The 20,861-nt window shown below is 41.7% G+C and overlaps 1 protein-coding gene across 1 annotated transcript in view; it reads right to left on the bottom strand.

The window, feature by feature from the left end:
* The window catches only part of ST8SIA2 (ST8 alpha-N-acetyl-neuraminide alpha-2,8-sialyltransferase 2), a 403,496-nt gene extending 382,718 nt beyond the window's left edge, over positions 1–20,778 (bottom strand). The window contains exon 1 of the mRNA XM_040414197.1: positions 20,609–20,778. Within this exon, the coding sequence (XP_040270131.1) occupies positions 20,609–20,706 (98 nt within the window). The 5' untranslated portion in view covers positions 20,707–20,778. The remainder of the gene's footprint in view (positions 1–20,608) is intronic.
* Between the last annotated feature and the right edge of the window lie 83 nt (positions 20,779–20,861).

The following is a 20,861-nucleotide window of genomic DNA, read 5'->3' as shown; positions in this document are numbered from 1 at the left end:
ATCCTCCGGGGCACTCTCGGTTACAGGGAACACCAGCCAGATGGAAGTTGAGGTGCCCTTGATGGTAATGGGTGTAAAGTGCTTTTGCGGCTGGGCCCCTGGTTCGTGACGCCAGCACCGTTAGGTGCAAATGTGAAGATGAAGTGAAATGATGAGAGAGGCAGTAGTTGAACCAAACAGAAACTTTACTTGTCGGTTGTAGTCTTGCAGTGAATAGCATTTGGTAGCAGCACTTTGTATTGCATGAAATTGGCAAAGATGATAAAGCTGCAAATTCCCATTAGCAGGCTCTGTGAGGCGCTGTATGTAAGTTCCAGCTCAACTTACTTATGCAGGAGTGGTGAAGATACTCTACTTGGTTCCTGGTCTTGCTCAGGCTTTTTATCCTTGCAATAATATGAATATTGAACACAACTTTGTACTTAGTTATCAGGTGGTGTCCAGGCGCCGGAAGCTTCTCCTGGTCACTTGGTGCTGTAGAGTCCTTAAGCTGGGAATGCTCTAACCTCCACAAGTTCAAGTAGATTAACTCCTGGGGCAAAGTCCAGGAGGACAGAGACAGTCTGTCTCCTAGACTCCTCTCCTCCCTCCTTCTCTCTCCCCACACTCTCTACTCACTTCCTGTGGCTGGCCTATTTAAGTGATGTAATATAGACCTATAATGCTGGCAAAGTGTAGTGCGTCTGAACAGTCTGAAATAGGAATTTAGCAGCATATGATATAGGCAAACACAGTAATGAGTGCAAAATGACATGAAATGGAAATAGCATTTTGGAGTGGCCCATACACACATAAGTGGGACACTACATAACTTTCAGAACTGCAGGAAACATATCAAAAAAGAACAGAAAGAGGGTTGACCCATAGGAAGATAATGTTACTGTGCTCAGCCATAACCGTATAAGTATATAAAATAGTTTTGTATACCAGTTGGCAGATGTAAGAGATGTTTGAATGTGCACAATTATACCAAGATCAGCAGTAATATATAATTTTTAAAATGCCACCAGTTTAATCCCTTAATGACCAGACTGGTAAAGGCTTAAATGACCAGATACATTTTGGGATTTGGCACACGTAGCAATTTAATGGGCCCAACGTTTTTGTTGACCTACCATTTTTTGATGTGACACATAGGGTTTTTGATTTAGTTTTTTAAGAGAATTTTTTTTTGCTTTTATTTGGAAAAAACTGTGCAAAAATGTAGAAAAAAGGTCTTTTTTTTTTTCAAACTATAGCTCCTTATTCTTTAAACACCAAAATAAATGATTAAAGTGAGCTCCCTGTTTTTTTTTTTGGTTGTTTTGATATACACATAAAAGTCGTGTAATTATGGAAATCACAGGCTTTATAGATATGCTAAATATATGCAAAGGATAAAAAAAATGGAGTCAAAATATTCAAAACATCTCAATTTCTTCAGTATCGAGTATGAGTGCAATGAGCAGAAATACACACACTTACACCACTTGGCATGCAATCGGTGAAGTTATTAATGGTTGTCTGAAGAATTTTCTGCCATAGTGAATGCATTTGGGCATGAAAATCATCAAGATTCACTGTTGGCAGCTCCCTTTGCAATTGCCGACCAATGACAGAGACAAGTCTGAAGATGATGCAGTTCATGGAAGTACCTTTAAGCCATGCAGGCTGCTCAAAGTAGCACAAGAATAATGTGGCCTTGCAGTGTCTTGTTAAAAAAAAAAAACAGCTCCTGGGACACTTTTGGAGAAATGTCTGTAACACTAGTTCCATGACCAAATCAATGTAACATCAAGCTGTTATTGTACCTGAAATGAAGACTACAGGGGTCCAGGTACCGTACATTATGCCACCTCACACCATGAATCCGGAAGTAGGAACAATGTGATGTTCCCTTATGAAGGCCTCTGTCATTGCCTATGTGGTCTCCAAATTAATTTCTAGCTATCATTGCATCTGAGGCAAACGTGGGACTTATCGCTGAAGAGGGTATACTTCCATTTCAGCCTACATTGCTGTCTGGTTGTGCACCATGATAACCTTTGAGAGTGGTGGTGTGAGATCAATAGAACACCAGTAGCTGGACATCTGGCTTGTAGCCCAATGTCATGCAAAGGCTATCTGAGAGTCTGTGTAGACACTGTTTGCTTCCCTAGGCTTGGGATGTGATGTCCAATTTCACTTGCAGTACACAATGGATCACTCCATGCCATTCTTCAAATCAGATAATCCATCCAGGCTGTTTGCCTCTCTGCCTCTCTTGCTGCCATTCCAATTCATTGTTGTTCTCCCAAGCAGCGGAACACACAACATTCAGTAGTGCTGACATCTTGGTCTAGGTGCATATTGATCTGCCAAAGCGATAAACCAAGGTCTCTCAGTTCAAGGATTCTGTCATTCTTTAGTTGATGAACAGGAGGCATCACAAAATCATCCAACACAACTTTATTCTATTTTTCAGGTTTCATCTGGCTAAAAAAAAATGGTGTTTTTCAATCTGGATTTTATGCACCTTCCACATGACACAAATTGGAGGTAGATGCTTGCAAATTTGATCATTTGCATATCTTAGCAACACCTGCTACTTGCTCCATTTGCAAAACCTTATGACTTGTCTTTCTTGGTGTTGCAATTTCAATGTACCATAGTTTCCTGTGCATGTGGCGACAATGGCAACAGTCTCGGTTGGCATGACTGCTATATTTATGAGTGCTATTCCTGTGGGGAATGCCTATGTGAACCCTACTCTGACTACCCAATTCACACAGTGTCTGTAGTGTAGACCAGAACACAGACACAACAGAAAAATATCTTATTGTTTTTTGTCAGGACTGAAGTATAAAATAATCTGCCTGTTAACAGAAGTATTCATAGTGCCCATGTATTCCTATGGCATTTAACTTTCCCAGCAGCAGCAGCAGCAGCTGTCTACTGACATTAGAACCATGGCATTTATATCTAAGTCTAACATGGCCTTTATAAAGATTTGCTGATGTGAACTGGACAAAATTTTTTAACAAACCCTTATTGGAGAATTATTTTAAAAAATCTCACATGGGTAATTCTACTTTTGTACAATATGAGATTGTTGGAAACCATTCAAATGTTATGTGATTACACAAGTGAACATAGGTAAGCAATGTCTTCATGTCAATGAGCAATATTATGATTTTTATTCTATCCTGTTTAAAGGTAAGTTAGTCCTTAGAATATGAAAATCTTCATCCCATCAGTTGTCATGTCTAGCTCCATTTCCTACTAAAAGAGGACCTGCCACTATGTTTCCCATAAAAAAGAAACATAGGAGACTGTACATGTCTTTCTCAACTTCAGTCCTCAAGTTCCCCTAAAGTTTAAAATTTTAAAGATTTCCTTAGTATTGCACAAGGAGCATAGTATTCTCATTTCATCCTCAAATCATAATCTGTGCAGATATGTGAGAACTGCAGTTGAGAAACCATTTGCAAAATATCTTAGGTTTAACCTTGTTTAATTTTCTAAAGTACTATAGTTGGGGAATATAGACACTCAAGATACTCTTACTGATATGGTAGGATTATTTGTAGCATGATTAAATCTTGAATATACAATACATATAAAAGCTAGATGGCAATGTAGTATCCTAATCGTGTCCAGATGTACAGTTTCAAGAAAAAGTATGTGAACCCTTTGGAATGATATGGATTTCTGCACAAATTGGTCATAAAATGTGATCCGAGCTTCATCTAAGTCACAACAATAGACAATCACAGTCTGCTTAAACTAATAACACACAAAGAATTAAATGTTACCATATTTTTATTGAACACACCATGTAAACATTCACAGTGCAGGTGGAAAAAGTATGTGAACCGTTGGATTTAATAACTGGTTGAACCTCTTTTGGCAGCAATAACTTCAACCAAACATGTCCTGTAGTTGCAGATCAGACGTGCACAACGGTCAGGAGTAATTCTTGACCATTCCTCTTTAAAGAAATCTTTCAGTTCAGCAATATTCTTGGGACGTCTGGTGTGAATCGCTTTCTTGAGGTCATGCCACAGCATCTCAATCGGGTTGAGGTCAGGACTCTGACTGGGCCACTCCAGAAGGCGTATTTTCTTCTGTTTAAGCCATTCTGTTGTTGATTTACTTCTATGCTTTCGGTCGTTGTCCTGTTGCAACACCCATCTTCTGTTGAGCTTCAGCTGGTGGACAGATGGCCTTAAGTTCTCCTGCAAAATGTCTTGATAAACTTGGGAATTCATTTTTCCTTCGATGATAGCAATCCGTCCAGGCCCTGACGCAGCAAAGCAGCCCCGAACCATGATGCCCCTATCACCATACTTCACAGTTGGGATGAGGTTTTGATGTTGGTGTGCTGTGCCTCTTTTTCTCCACACATAGTGCTGTGTGTTTCTTCCAAACAACTCAACTTTGGTTTCATCTGTCCATAGAATATTTTGCCAGTACTGCTGTGGAACATCCAGGTGATCTTGTGCAAACTGTAAACGTGCAGCAATAGTTTTTTTGGACAGCAGTGGCTTCCTCTGTGTTATCCTCCCATGAAATCCATTCTTGTTTAGTGTTTTACGAATCGTAGATTCACTAACAGGGATGTTAGCATATGCCAGAGACTTTTGTAAGTCTTTAGCTGACACTGTATGATTCTTCTTCACCTCATTGAGCAGTCTGCGCTGTGCTCTTGCAGTCATCTATACAGGACAGCCACTCCTAGGGAGAGTAGCGGCAGTGCTGAACTTTCTCCATTTATGGACAATTTGTCTTACCGTGGACTGATGAACAGCAAGGCTTTTGGAGATATTTTCATAACCCTTTCCAACTTTATGCAAGTCAACAATTCTTAATCGTAGGTCTTCTGAGAGCTCTTTTGTGTGAGGCATCATTCACATCAGGCAATGCTTCTTGTGAAAAGCAAACCCAGAACTGGTGTGTGTTTTTTATAGGGCAGGGCAGCTGTAACCAACACCTCCAATCTCATCTCATTGATTTGACTCCATTTGACTGACACCTCACTCCAATTAGCTCTTGGAGATGTCATTAGTCTAAGGGTTCACATACTTTTTCCACCTGCACTGTGAATGTTTACATGGTGTGTTCAATAAAAACATGGTAACATTTAATTCTTTGTGTGTTATTAGTTTAAGCAGACTGTGATTGTCTATTGCTGTGACTTAGATGAAGATCAGATCACATTTTATGACCAATTTGTGCAGAAATCCATATAATTCCAAAGGGTTCACATACTTTTTCTTGCAACTGTATACTATCAGGATCTATACGTCACACTTTGCTAAACCACATGTTACATTGCTATTGGCTTATTTGTATTTCTAGGTTGTATGGGTCACATCCAGGTTTTGCACTAATAAATAGAGTCTTCTGGCATTTGGCAGGGGACAGAGGTGGAAAAAGACTCACATACCATCATTATGCCTTCTCATTATTTTACCCCTAGACTACATTTAAGATTTGGAGCATTACAGACAACATGGTTAGATTCCATATTTAGGGATAATAACAATAACACCATGACATTACCATGGGATTGTTTGGCTGGTATCTCTTGTTCTACTCCTGGTTCTGACCCTTGGCTCACTTCATGACTACTGCTACCAATCTGTGACTATACTGGGGACAATGTCAAACATTTTCTCACTGCTCTCAAAGCACAGGTATAGTAGTGTGGCTAGGGCAACTCTGCGGGAAATCAGTGGATGCCACATCGGTACACAAACCCAACACACAATAGGGTCAATTTCATAGGATACTAATTTGACAAAAAACACAGGGAGAACATACAAACTCCATGCAGTTCCTGATCAAATTTAAACTCAGGACCCCAGTGCTGCAAGGCACCATTGATAACCACTGAGCCACTGAGTTGCCCTCCTTCAGTAAAGTCTATTCCGCCTGGCAGGCTATAAGGGTGAAGACCATGGGATCCTTTAGGGACCTTTAATGTTGATTGGATTTTACATGCAGCAATCATGGGATGAAAGATCGTTAATATGATTATTCATTCCATACAGTTTTCATTTGTTGGCTGCACGTCCCCTGTTTATGTAGAGAGATGTGCTACTGTCAAACAATGACATCTGGTGCTGCATAAAAGATGCACTTTTTGTTTGTGTTGTTCGGGTGATTGGTGACACGTTTACATATGATCTATAACTTAGACTAGGCAGTGCCTGAGGGAACATCCACATCTTTGGTGCATGATCACAACAGTTATATGTGCGCCCCAATAATATTATGGGGGAGATTCATCAATACTGGCATGTGATATGCTGATCTTGATAATCCCTGCACTGCCAGAGGATGCGCTTCATTTATGGCGAGATGCAGGCCTCACTGTAAATTTGGCACATCCAATCTGTCCGCCTAAACTGAAATCTGCGGCAGCTCATAACTGATGTATATTTCAGTCTTCGTTTACGCTAGAAAAAAGTCTCTGGCCCTGTCACATCTGCGCCATCACTATGCCCCCTTCTAAGAAAGGGGCAAGGGCAGAGTAGAAATGCCACTTGTAACTAAATTTAAGGCCCCCTTAAACATTAGTGTACTGTCCACAGAAGCCGCAGAGAACAGTGGGTTCACCTGACACTTTAGGCTACTTTCACACTCGCGTTTTGGGTGGATCCGTCATCAACGGATCCGTTTGTATTATCTGTAACATAGCCAAGACGGATCCATCAGCGTTTTGGTGTCCACCTCGGAGGCAAACTGATGCATTCTGAGTGGATCCTTCTACATTCAGAATGCATTAGGGCAAAACTGATCCATTTTGGACCGCTTGTGAGAGCCCATGATGGATCTCACAAACGGAAAGCCAAAATGCCAGTGTGAAAGTAGTAGCATTAATGGCCATGGGGAGCTCTTGACTCCCCCCAACAGATCTCTGGTGAGAGGAGGACTGGGAGAAGTGAATATTCTCACCTGATCCTTTTGTTCTCCTGGAAGACAAGTCGACACCAGAAGTGTCTAGCAGCATCATTCTCCGCTCTCCTCAGAGAATATGCATAAACCTTCGGCCGAGCCAAATGTGTATATTTATTGGGTGATCGGGAGAGACAGCTATTGAATGGGCATACCCATACCTAGTCTCAGTGATGTTTAAAAAGTTGCAAAAACGAGGTTTGCATCTTTTCTTTGCCAGATAAAGGGAGATGGTAAATGTCTCTCAGTGTCTTCAATACTTGATAAAATTTCGAGCAGCGGAAGATTTAATAACTGTCAAATGAGCAAAGTGAGCTCAACTGCGCTGATTATGAGAGGGCATTCTAAAAGTTGACCTATTTACTTTAACTCCATTGATTCAGACTTTCCAGATTTCCATTTCAAAAGGAAAGATCATTAAGCCAAAGAGACATGCATTGATTTTCAAATGCACCCTTGCATTACAGAGCTGACTTGAGTTTTATACTAACTTTAACCCTTCATCTACAAAGTGCACACTACATACCACAATAAGAAGTGATTCTATGTATATTACAGGCATCCAAGCAGCTGTTTTCATCCATAATCTCTCAATAACACTGACAGCATTATACTGCCAAAGAAACCAACAAAGCCATTTGAGGTTTTAACAAATTAACCTGATTGACAGGGATTATCCGTTAAACCACTGAGATACTGTATTACTAGAGAGCCTTCTAAACACTAAGCACTCAAAATGGATCATCTTGTCTCACTGCTTCCTCTTACATCCCACTCCTGGACACAGCAGACCTTGGCTTTCTGTCTTACAGGTGTTAAGGATAAATTATGTCCCGTACATATATAAATCATAAAAACTCTAATGTTTCTAATACAACAAAATATTTTTTGCAAACAGACCAGATTGATTTAACCACCAGTTCAGCTATTCCTTGTTCTGTGGAGGATACAGGGTCCTGAAGAGCTAAGAACATCTTTATTTCTAGAGATATTTCCTTGGCGTAGCTACACTAGAAGACAAAACTGGTTTCATATTGAATAGCTCTGCAATGCGGTAGCGCTGTAATCGTAGTGACCTTTGAGAATGAAGATAACAGGTCAATTTTACTGCATAGGGAACAACATAAACCTAAACCTATAAAAACTATTGCGGACTTGTGCTTTTTGTCCAGTTCCACCCCATTTGGATTTTTTTTCCAGCTTTCTGCAATATTTAATGACGCCATACGAAAGGACAATTTGCCCCACAAAAAAACAAGCCCTCATAAGTCTAGGTGAACAGAAAAGTAAAAAAGAAGTTACAGCTCTGAGAAGGCAGGGAGTGAAAAATGAAAATGCAAAAATGGAAAAATTGCATGGTATTGAAGGGGCTAGTTCCAGGTTTATTGTGATAAAGATGCATAAAATGACCATTTGTTATGGGGCCTTACTGGTTCCTCCTCCTTAGAGTTTCCAGGCAGAAGAGGAATTAGATAGATAGCATAGATTTATATCAACAATTCTTCGGGTTGCTGTAATATTTGATGGTCAAAATACAGTAGAGCAATCTAGGAATCCAAGTCTTCCCAGTGCATCTGAAATCTTATACATTTCCAGTAAATCCTCTTTCCCATCTCCTCTCCTGACATTCACGGTATATTGAACAGTGGATAAGAGAAAGAGGATATGAACGTTTTTAGATACACCAGGATGACTTTGAGCAATAAGATGGATGGACTTGTGTAAGAAGACACCCAGATGACTATATGACAAACTATGATGATAGGTTCCTTTTACTGGCTGAAGGAATACGTAGCTTGTACACTGGCTTCAAAAGGGGACACTAATCAAAATTAATTGAGTCACTACACAGACCCCTGGGCTCCATCCTATCCTCAATTTCGTAGTCCATGATGTGCATTGGTGGGCACCTGAGGGCTCTTTTAAAGGAGGAGTGGAACATACCTTGATCATAATAATTTGATCATTATGCAGTAAACAAATTATGTTATCCCCCTCTCATGTAAAGATTTTAGAGACTTTGTGGGTCACCGTGGGAGTGAATGGAAGGGGGATGTGAAGTTTATGGATTCTTTACGACACATACAATATATTTTTGTGGGTGCCTGACAAGAATATAGAGGAATTAATATGGCCTGTAAAACTATTTTAAAAAATAAGGTGTGGCGGCCCTTGCTTGCAATCATTGGCCTCTGAGTAAAGTACTTCCTGTACTGCCTTGATAGCAGCTCTGCCAATATTGCAGTTTAATGGTTGTTGAGATGTGGGTATACATGCCAGTATAAAAGGTCTTAACTATTTTAAGCAAAAATAAAACAGAAAAAAACAAAATAAAAGTAAAATATACAATCCTCAGAGGTAGTAGAGGTATTTTCAACTACCTTGATAGCAGGTAGCTCCCCTAGTGTCCTGCTCCATCTCTGAACGAAGGATGGAACCCTAGCACATTCCACATTTGCCTTTAAAGGGCATCTGTCAGCAGATTTGTATGACACTGGCTGAACTGTTACATGTGCACTTGGCAGCTGAAGACATCTGTGTTGGTCTGATGTTGAAGTAACGGGAGCATTGCCATTACACCTAGAGGCTCCGCTCTCTCTGCAGCTGCCACACCCTCTGTACTTTGATTGGCAGGGCCAGGTGTGATGATGTTTTCACTGCCCGGCCCTTTCATTCAAAAGTAGAGAGGACGCAGCAGTTGGCCCTTTAAGTACCCAAGACCCAGGATCACATAGTCTTAAAGGGACACACACTCTAAATTTCTAAAACATAAATGTTATAAATGCAACGTAATTATCTCATTACAGATGGGCTTACAATCCACTTCACATGAATATCATGAAATAGGCAAGTTGTGCCAGAGAAACAAAAGATATAAAATCAGTTTGAAGCTTCTGCCTCATCTGGGTTAACCATCTGCATGCTTCTCACACCTTCTAATGCAGGCAAGGTGATTATGTTGGGGGATAGTGTGAATAATGCCCTAATCTGTCTGCAGAAGTAATAATGGAGAGACAGAGAGGGGTTTGCTGGCCAGCAAGAGCAGGAAGGCAAAGAGAAAGACACACAGATACACAGACAAACTAATGTCATATTCACCCCCCAACAATGGTGCGTAGTTTGCAAAGTTCATATGAAAAGATTTTGATTGAAAGGATCTTAGTTGTACATAAGTGGTGTCACTTCAAGTGCGAAAGGGCGAAAAATGTTTAATTATATTTAAAGGGGTTGCCCAGTTCATATTTTGTTCACCATTTTATTGCTTAAATATTAAATGCCTATTCTAAGGATAGGTCACCAGTATCTGGCGTTACTGCCCCTTCCTCTGCAATGTCACATCCATCTGTCACATGGCCTTTCTGCAGGTTAAAGCTAATGATATTCAACTGTTATACCAAGCACAGGCGCTATACAATGGGGATTCCGGGAGTTGGACCACCACCAATTTATTATTTGTCACTTAACCTAAGGAAAGGTCATTGGTAACCCTTTAACGCTTTTGTTTGCATTTATTTATGTATGGTATAGAGCAGTTTTATATTAATATTTAGTAGGGTTTTGCTAGTTAATGCTCAAGTCGTACTGAATAAATGACTGATAACATTTATAGATTTGTACTGTGATCAAGGCGTTTGCATTGTCCCTCCTCCAGCAGATTGCTACAATTGGAAGAATGGATCTTTCAGATTCTCCCCTGGGCACTGTCACCAGCAAGACCAACAAACAGAACTGTTGCTTGCTAAAAGGGATCGATTATCTTCCATCATTACTATTTATTTCAGACAATTGCAGGTTAAACTTCCCCTCTTGCTGGTGGAATCTCACTAATGTCATTCAATTCCCCAATGATACCTGTGATTAACCATTAATACCATTGATTTGAGGTCTGGTTGGCATTGTGTATTTGTCCACAGCCAGAGGTGAGCACATCAATACATGTGTTAAATGGAAGCTTATCACTTAGTAATCACTTACATTTACATAGCTCTGTTACGACTGAAAGGGTAAATTCAGAAAGATTTTAAGAAAAACTATGATTTTTTTAGATAATTTATTTTCTTGTATTACAAAATCTATTTACTACACACACACAACACAGTCACTCAAAGAAAAAACAAAACCAATAGCCCACCTCCCCCACCCACATACCACCCCAATGTAGGGAGGGGGAGGGAAAGGAGCCGAAAAAAAAGATCTAAAACATCACCATAGGAAACAAAGAGACTCGCCATCTCGCAGCTTCCCTGACTATGTATTCCAAGAAGCATACAAAATTTTACTACACCCTTGTTATAAATAGATCCACTTCTCATTAATAATCATGTGATTTACTCATTTTTCCCATGCAATTAAAGTAGGATTTATTTCCACCATCCTCAATCAGTATTTTGGCACACACTAGAGCCCTTACTATGTCTCTTTACATACTGCTTTTTTTTGCGATTGTCAAGAGGGATAAGTCCATTAAGAGGCAGATGACAGGTGACAAGGGAACATGCCATAAATGCAGCACTCACGACACCAGTTACCCCCGGTGATCAGCTGTTTGAAGAGAACGCAATGCTCGTAAGAGCGTTGTATTCTCTTCTCTGTTCAAGTGAATAGGGCGGAGACGTCCTATTGAAGTGAATGGGGATTATGCAGTTGTAATTACAACTGCTCGCCACTGCAATGTTGCCGGCGAGCAGGTAAACAGAGAAAAGAACACAACATTTGTAGGAGTGCTACATTCTCTTCAAACTGCACTGGCACCTTGCAGCGCTGGGGTCCTAGGTTCGAATCCAACCAAGGACAACATCTGCATGGAGTTTGTATGTTCTCCCTGTTTTGGGTGGGTTTTCTGATTTCTCGGAGTACTCCGAAGATTTGCACAGTTAATTGTTTGGAACTGTGTTTTGATACTGTTGGATGTACTACAATTCCTATTCTGCAAATTAGTAAAGAGAGACTTGTTTACAACTGGCCTGGTTACTAACTCCAGCACCATTCTCTGGCCACATCCCCTCTTGCACTCGTACCAAACTCATACCAGCAAGGGCATCCCAAACTACCATCAGGCGGGAGCCGTAACATGAGGGTATGTCCCGAGGGAAGAAAGGGTGTGCCCTCCTATCTCTGCCCTAGATCCAGGGAGCATCAGACTTTACTGTGATATATGAGGAGCACAAAAGCTGGCATACATAGCATGCTTTGCATTACACTTACTAATTGTTTTAGAGACTTTTTGACTCAAAAGGTGGGGTGGCTTAGTGGAAAAGGGAGCAATGTTATGTCCAATAGCAAGTGTGGATAAAATGGGGTTTTTCCAGGCTAGTGATAGTAATGATCTACCCTAGGATAGGTCATTAATATCTGATCAGTGAAGGTCAAACACCCACCCCCACCAATCAGCTGTTCCTTGCTGCCTCCAGCGCTGGAATTATCACTGTGAATGAAACAGGAAACACAGCTCCATTCAAAGTGTACTGGCAGCCCAGGGTTACGCAGCTCAGCTCCCACTGAAGTGAACGAGAGGTTAAACTGCACGACCACTATACTTTGAACGGAGCTGTGAGGAACAGCTGATCGGCAGGAGTGCAGGGTGTCTGGACCTCACGGTTCGGATATTAATGACCTATTATGAGGGTAGTGCAGAAAGAAAGGTGTGCAGGAGCAGCACAGCAAGCGGCTAGTGTAGAACGATAATGGAAGTCATGCAGCAGCTGGGCAGGAGATCACAGATCCAAAGCAATCCAAGGTATGTAGAAAAAGTGGAGGGCCACAGCAGCATTTCCAAAATCCTTCTTTATTTCAATCGATCACCGCATAACACAGCATAAAAACAGCAGCAACGTTTTGGCTAGGAATAGCCTTTGCTTGACAAAGGCTATTCCTAGCCGAAACGTTGCTGCTGTTTTTATGCTGTGTTATGCGGTGATCGATTAAAATCGATTGGATATGCTGCTGTGGCCCTCCACTTTTTCTATTATGAGGGTAGGTCATCAACGGGGGCGGACTGGGAACTTAAAGTGGCCCTGGAAAAACAAACTAAAAGTGGCCCCAGATACCACAGTGCAGCATAAAATACTACCTCAGCAGAACTAAATACGAGAGTGCAGCATCAGATCTTTATGTTACCTGGCTTTTGGCCAAGAGGAGGGTTTAGGTGGCCCTCTGGGCATTGGCCCACCAGGAAATTTCCCTGTAGGGTCTATGGTCAGTCCGCCCCTGTTCATCAATCTCAGGATTCTGAAGTCCCTTTAAGATCCACCAACATACACATACGGTAAGTTGAGCCAAAATGTTGAACCACTCCCAAAATGTTGAACCACTGTGTATTAATTTTGCCTAAAGTTTTTCTTTAAGAAAGTACTTTTTTCCCTACATACATGCCAAATACAATGGGAGAGAAAAGGGAACCATGGGTTAAAATTCCCTCATGCTGACTCGCAGCCTTTCAAAGAGGAAAGATGCATTTTGTATAAGAATGAAAAAAGGTAATAGAAATATACATGATTGGATTATCCAATCTGAATAGAAGGTATTTTAACATTTTGGGCATATTGTAAAAACACTGCACTGAGTGTGCCTTAGAAACACGGAATGTCTCTATTATGTCTAAAGCATAATTTAAAATAATCTTTTACCTAATATAATGTAGTCTAGAGTAAGAACAATGTTACTACTTTATTTCCTGAGCAGCAATCTCATGACAGCCGCCTAACCACAGCTGCTTACACTGCCGTCGCTTACAGATTAGCAAATCTTTTTCAACACTCTTGGATTACATGCCAAATAATGTAATAAACACTACTGAGATATAAAAATATGGACTCGAACAACTGTGCATAGCCTTAAGCATTCCATGTCTAGGAAATAACTTTCTAGGGTAGGGAGCAGGAGATAATGAATTAAAATGAATATCTCACTGTGGAGAAATTCATAAAAAAATTAAAGGGTTATTCTGAAAATCTGAAGGTATCCCCTACCCACAGGATAGGGGATAACTATTAGACCAGTGGGGTTCCTATAGCTGGGACCCCGACCATGAGAACCCGGGCCTTGTAAACCGCAGAGCCCCCCAGTGGACCAGCAGATCTAGCAAGCACACTGCTGCTCCATTAAGACTGCTGGAGATATTTCTGGCAGATCCCATAGAGATACACTAAGTGGCAGAGTGCATGCTCAACCTGCTGCTCCTCTCATTTCAGGGGGTGCTGTGGTGTATGGGGTCCCCATTTTTATGATCAGTGGGATTTAAACCAGTAGGACCCACCAATTTAACAGTTATCCCTTATCCTTTAGATGGGAGATAACTTCAAATTACCGGAATTTTTCCATTTAACGTCTCTAGAGCTTTTACTTTTTTGTAATGGTAAAGGCTGAAGTTTCAGACTGAGATCTCTGGACATTTCCAGCACAGTACTTCAAGTGTACTCTTAATGTACTGTACCATGTGCACGGCCGTGGGCCATGTTCATAGAGTGTACGAATGGTTAAAGGTTAGCATCTCTGGAGCGTTACCCAAACTGGGAAATGCAGGAAAAAAGCTAATTATTTATTTAGTTCTAGTAAATTATATAAAAGCAACATATTTCTTAAAGTACTACACAGATTATAAATTATATATGTCATATAAATATAGTAACTATAATATATTCATATAGGTCCAATCTAAATTTCCTATGTCAAAAAATATGTATACTGTGACACAGTGAGAGGTTTTGTCTGGGAAAACAGGTATTTTCCTCCCAGCATCTGCTGCTGATTTACAGCCAGGTGAGGTCAAATACCGGACCGGATTTTAAGTGCCGGTCCGGGTTTTGCCAGCACCTAGCTGTCCTTAACGGGAACCTGTCACCAGGATTTTGTGTATAGAGCTGAGGAAATGGGTAGCTAGATGGCCGCTAGCACATCCGCAATACGCATTTCCCATAGCTCTGTGTGCTTTTATTGTGTAAAAAAAAATATTTGATACATATGCAAATTAACCTGAGATGAGTCCTGTCCCGGAGATGAGTCCAGCGTGAAGGAGCCCAGCACCGCCCCGCATCCTCTGAATCTCCTCCTTGCTCGCCGATGTCAGAAAGCTAGAGCGCCGTAATCTCGCGATACGCGAGCTAGTGCATGCGCAGTTCCTTCCCTGAGGCTGATGCCAGCACAGGGAAGGAACACTATGATGACACTGCGCATGCGCTAGCTCGCGCATTGCGAGATTACGGCGCTCAAGCTTTCTGATGTCGGGGAGCAAGGAGGAGATTCTGAGGATGCGGGGCGGTGCTGGGCTCCTTCACGCTGGACTCATCTCAGGGACAGGGCTCATCTCAGGTTAATTTGCATATGTATCAAATCGTTTTTTTTTTACACAATAAAAGCACACAGAGTTATAGGGACTGGGTTTTGCGGATGTGCTAGCGGCCATCTAGCAACCTATGTCCTTAGCTCTATACACAAAATCCCGGTGACAGGTTCCCTTTAAGGCTCCATTCACACGTCCGCAAATGGGTCCGCATTTGTCCGCAGCTCCGCAAAAGATAGAACATGTCCTATTCTTGTCCGCAGCTTGCGGACAAGAATAGGCATTTCTATAGGGGTTCCGGCCGGGTGTGTTGCGGATCCGCAATTTGCGGGTCCGCAACACACCACGGATGTGTGAATGGAGCCTAAATAGGCAGCTGGGCTCAGAAGCCATGACTCTGTGTTGGGATCTGGGAGACTTGTGTCTGGATGAAGGCTTGCTACCTGTTTGGTGTGAAAACAGGTTGGTGCTGCTATGGTCAAATTTGCCGCATGGTGTGAATTACCACCAACACAGCAAGGTGACTTTTTGTTTGATTAGGACTGCTTCTTTTGTCACTTGCCTAAAGTGTGAATAAGGTAGTGGTAACTTGAGATTTGCACTGCACACCCATTCACTTCAGTGGATGCAGTACTACACAAGGCATAGACATGTGTTACGGCCAAGATCGTTGTGAAGCCAAAATATATGGTTACCTGCGTGCTGATACAACATTCACAGCACTTCTTTGGAAGCAAGAACTTTGTAAACAATAGAACGCAACACATGCTCTAGTTTCCTAATCCATTCAGTGCTATAGTCTGTTCCCAGAGTGATGATCTCAGGGAACATGTCTGCATAGGGGCAGTGTTAGTTTACGTCACATCCATATGGATGGAATAACTACAGATCCCTATGGATATAGCCCATGTCTTTGGGTGAGAAGTAATACCCCTCCCTCTAGCAGCACTGGTCCCCTAGAGTTTGTTAGTAAATTAGAACACATTTTATGCTCTATTAAGTCTGTTTTATGTACTCGCAGAGAACCGCTTCAGATTCTGCTCCTCAGATAGCTAACATAAAATTCAATGCAGGTTGAAATACACAGTCCTGAGTTTAAAGAAGCATTTGGTTTCCTGAGTCCAGCTGTCTACAACACTTTCACTGTGATGATAGAAGTGATGTATCTATACATTGAGAAGACTTCTCTGTCCACAGGGGCACAGAGAGGCAGAGGGCCCCCCTTGCCAGTGGTGCTGAATATTTCTCTTTATAGGATGCACTGCATCTTATAAAGGGAATACTAGGGCGCGCTTCCATAACGAAAGCTCTCACTAGTCTGCAGGAGCAGGGGAAGAGAAGCGCTGTGAGCGCTGTACAGTACTTACCCTCCTCCTGCTCGCTCTTACCGGGGCCCACGCTGCTGTGTCCTGGCCGCCTGCAGCGTCAGGATGTATATAGCGCACTCTGACCTGATGCTGCAGGAGGTCAGGTGACTGCAGCACGGGACCTGAGAAAAGATGAGAGTCCAGGAGACTGCCTGACCAGAAGAGGAGCGGTAAGTTTGTTTATTTATTTTATAGTCTGATCTGAGGTCTGATATGGGGGTCTGAAGGGTCTGATTGAGGGTCTGAAGAGTCTGATTAGGGGTCTGATTAGGGGTCTGAAGAATCTTATTGGAGGTCTAAAGGGTCTGATTGGGGGTCTAAAGGGTGTGATTGGGGGTCTGATTAGGGGTCTGAAGGGTCTGATTAGGAGCCTAAAGGGTCTGATTGGAGGTCTGAAGGGTCTGATTGGGGGTCTAAAGGTTCTGATTGGGGGTTTAAAGGGTCTGATTGGGGGTCTTAAGGGTCCGATTGGGGGTCTGAAGGGTCTGACTGGGGATCTAGAGAAGTCTAATGGGGTTCTGGAGGGCATCAACATTGGTCTTGCTGCATCCAAGCTCTGCTCATTTCTGTGGCCAGTTGCTCTTTGGCTGCTTTGCCACTGCCAGGCCCTGTCAATCAAAGTTGGCAAGGAAGGGCTGCCATAGAAAGGAGTGGGGCTTGGGTGCAACAAGAGCAATAGTGACGCCCTCATTGTACCAAAGACCACATTTGCATATTAAGAAAAAATATAACTCGGGAACAGAGCTGTTGAGCAACAAAAGAAAAACAATTGCAGCTACGTATGGACAAACAATTGGAAACGGAGGTCACTGGTGACAGTTTCCTTTTATGGCTTCTGGGCTCTAATGCTAAATGATTAACAGGGCTCCCGCATCTACAACATACAGTACAATGGAACAGGTGTCTTCTCATGTGGCATTTGGGTCCCCCCAGTTACTAGGCCCTAGGACTGCTACCTATGCGCCCCCTAAAGATACCCTCCTATACAGAATGCTTACAAGGATTACCACTTCTACAGAGATTCCATGTGCCTCCATACAGGCTTCAGGCACATGGCCGTGTGGTGCGCATTAGGCCTTGTAATACTTTCTAGGTGATTTGGGGCATCACACCACTAACTCTTCAGCATGGAGCAGAAAAGCTTCTACAACCCAATAGAGCCATTATAAAAAATAAGTAGAAACCGCTTCACTGGATCCAATAACTGAATCATTGTGGGCTCAAGGTTTTTCTGGCCACTTATAGCATAATTGCAGACAGATTCTAAAAATAAAGCTTGGCATTTATAAAGCAGCAATTTAGAACTGTGAGCAACATAGAAAAATTTGAAATCCCAGCTCTTCGAACTATTTGCATTCATTGGAGGTGGATATCAGAAACAATGAGCCATGTTGAATGTGTTTGCTGGAGCATCTGGAAAAGAAATGATCAGCACACGTTGACTGGTGTGCAATGAATGGATTATAAAATGGCATCACTCATAAAATCGAAACGACCCGGGACTATAGTTTTCACTCTTGAAATAGTCTTTTTAGATGCTAGCCATTTGTTTCAGATTTATTTTGTATCATATATTGGTATTAGATGATGAGTAACATCATTGCAGCCATTCCTGAAATCCTATTAGGCATAGAAATGTGCTCAGTTTACCAGACCTACATCCAGTTGGTAGTATACAGATGGAAACCAAAAAGAAGGCATCAAGAAGCACCTGCATATCCATAGACATATGCCAATAACTTCTCCTTCGACATACAGCATGTCTGGCAGATTTATGTCTGGATATTTATTTTGGACGGAATTGCGAAATGGGGGCTGCAGACCTTTTCTAAACAGCTGAAGACTACACAAAAGTATATATTAAGTTAAATAATGTAAATAGGTGGTTGATGTATCAACATAAGGGTATACCTTGGCAACATTATCACAGTATGTATTTGGATAAGAAAATAAAATACATTTACTTTCTCTTTAAAAAAAATAAAAAAAAACCAGTCAATCGGATGCCAACTATAAGCAACTGTATCATTTCTGGCAGATTTGTTTTCAAAAACCCCCAAAAAGTTTAGACTTGCTACACAATTGAATCCCGTTTTAGAAGTAATTCTGGCATTTTATTCATGGATCAAAAAATTGTGAAGCCTATAGGAGAAGGACTTGTAAAAGGAATAAAAAAATGCTACATCTAGAAATGAAATTTACAGAGTCTTCTCAACTAGTTGAGTTTTTTTTTTTTACTGTCAGGCTGCCAAGCAAAAGCTCTGTACATTCCCAGAAAGATACAGAGTTATTTTGAGATAAATCGAGTTCTATATAGATGTGGACAATATTTAATGCTGCTTCCAGCTGTCACAGAAGTAAATACCTACCAAAAAGGTCTCAGTCATAAATATGGAACAAAGGCTGTTTGGGAAGGCGAAAAAGCAAAATTCAGACATAAAATGGTGTTTGAAAGCTGCACTTTTCAGTGCTATAAATGTCAAGCAACACGTCCAATTTCTACATCCCTTTAACCCATCCAAGAGTTACCAAAAAAGCATCCAGTGGAACAAAAGCCCTTGAAGATACATAGAGATAAAAAATAAACCATTATCCACGGTCCAGAGGAGTTCCTCCATATCTCACCAATTACTAGAAACAATTTAGTATAAAATCTAAGCAGCAACAATGGACAGGATGACATGTTGATTCCTTGTTATGCATTTGGATGTGCCAATGGTCCATACACTATAGTGGAAAGTAAGACTACATGGAGGCTCCTTGTAACAAAGCAGAGGAATACTTTGAGTTGCATGCAACACAGTACACTCCCTTGGACTCATGAGGGAGACTTCCACTTGGAAAGTCTTGCTACATAAAGTCTCTGTTCATTTCCATCCTAATAAATAAATAAGTATGAGAAATACAGTAGAAGAATATATTCAAATGTACTTCTCCCTTGTTCGTTTCATATTATAATAACTATTTCAACTCTGCTCCCTTGAGTAGTTTTAATATGAACAAGAAGCTTTATGTAACAGTGTTGGCTAGTTGCTATATTGAGCTTCAACATTTACATGCTTTTATGGTCAGTTATAACAGGACTATGGCCCCAGTGCCTTATCATTAAGATGACATCAGTGAACACAGGGCATGAGGACAGCAGAGAATGAAGACACTCAACACACCCAGGAGATACCAGGAAAAGCTTAGCTCATCCTCGCTGCTGTCCAGTATCCTTTCAGACATGTATAATGCCAGCCATGGGCACAACTCACCACACCCCACACTGCACAGTCCTACACTTCAGAACTGTCATCATCCACATCTTCCCCAAATTCCCTGGTGCATCAATGATGGCAATGAGCATATCAACAGAATAAGGAATCATTCAATTGTAAAGTTCAAACATCACTATGAGGCAATGGGTGGGGAAAGTGGATAGGAAGTCATATTCTACTCAAAAGCACATGGAGACAAGACTATAATACATGAAGTGGTCTCCTTGATACTCTTGTATGACTAGCTCCCTCTCATACATGTGTGTGCATCTCATCAGAGGGGCTTGGTTTGTGCATCCAGGAGGCTTGTGATGTGATATAAGCACAGCTTTGCATCAGAACTATTGTTTTCCCAGCATCTAGTGTTTGGCATTAGGAGCTCTGCCTTGTCTCCAAGGTATGGTCCTGCATTAAGCACAATTCTTCAACAATATGTTGCTTCAGTCTTAGAGGCAGTTGCCTAGAGCAGCTTCATCTCACTCCCAGGTGATGCTTTGCATCCTCTATCTTTAAATGACCACTGAAAACATAAGTGAATAGAAATCTGATGAAGCCATCAGTGATGTGTGTCAGTACACCTATGGACAATGGAACAGCAATTGCATGATAGGCTACACAATACAGCTTGTGCTATAGGTTTCCAGAACAGCAGCCAAGATGGGGTTAACTACTAGTCTAGCATAGAAAGAGTTAAGCAAGAGCCAAGCTGAACTAAGAAGACAAAGAAACTAGATCACCAGGAGATCCCTGCTGCTTGATGTAGGGGGTAGACTTGTACTTACCCGATTTCCTCCTCCAGCTCTGAGATATCTGCCAAGATGAGGAAGACCACCAACAAGGTGACAGTGGCTAGTACCCAGCTCCTGAAGTCCGGATGCATAGCTCTAGCAGGTCCAGGGTAGCAAAGCAAATGATGCCTAACAGCTCTCAGTACCAGCAGCTCCACAACTGCTCCAAGTCAATCCCAGCTGGCTGCAAGCAGAAGAAGGCAGGCAGGGTCTCTGCTGGTTATTCCTCCCCCTGTGATGAGTGGAT

The sequence above is a fragment of the Bufo bufo genome, chromosome 1, assembly GCF_905171765.1.
Source record: "Bufo bufo chromosome 1, aBufBuf1.1, whole genome shotgun sequence".
In the NCBI taxonomy this organism is placed as follows: Eukaryota; Metazoa; Chordata; class Amphibia; order Anura; family Bufonidae; genus Bufo; species Bufo bufo.
This window is presented reverse-complemented; position numbering and strand designations above follow the sequence as displayed.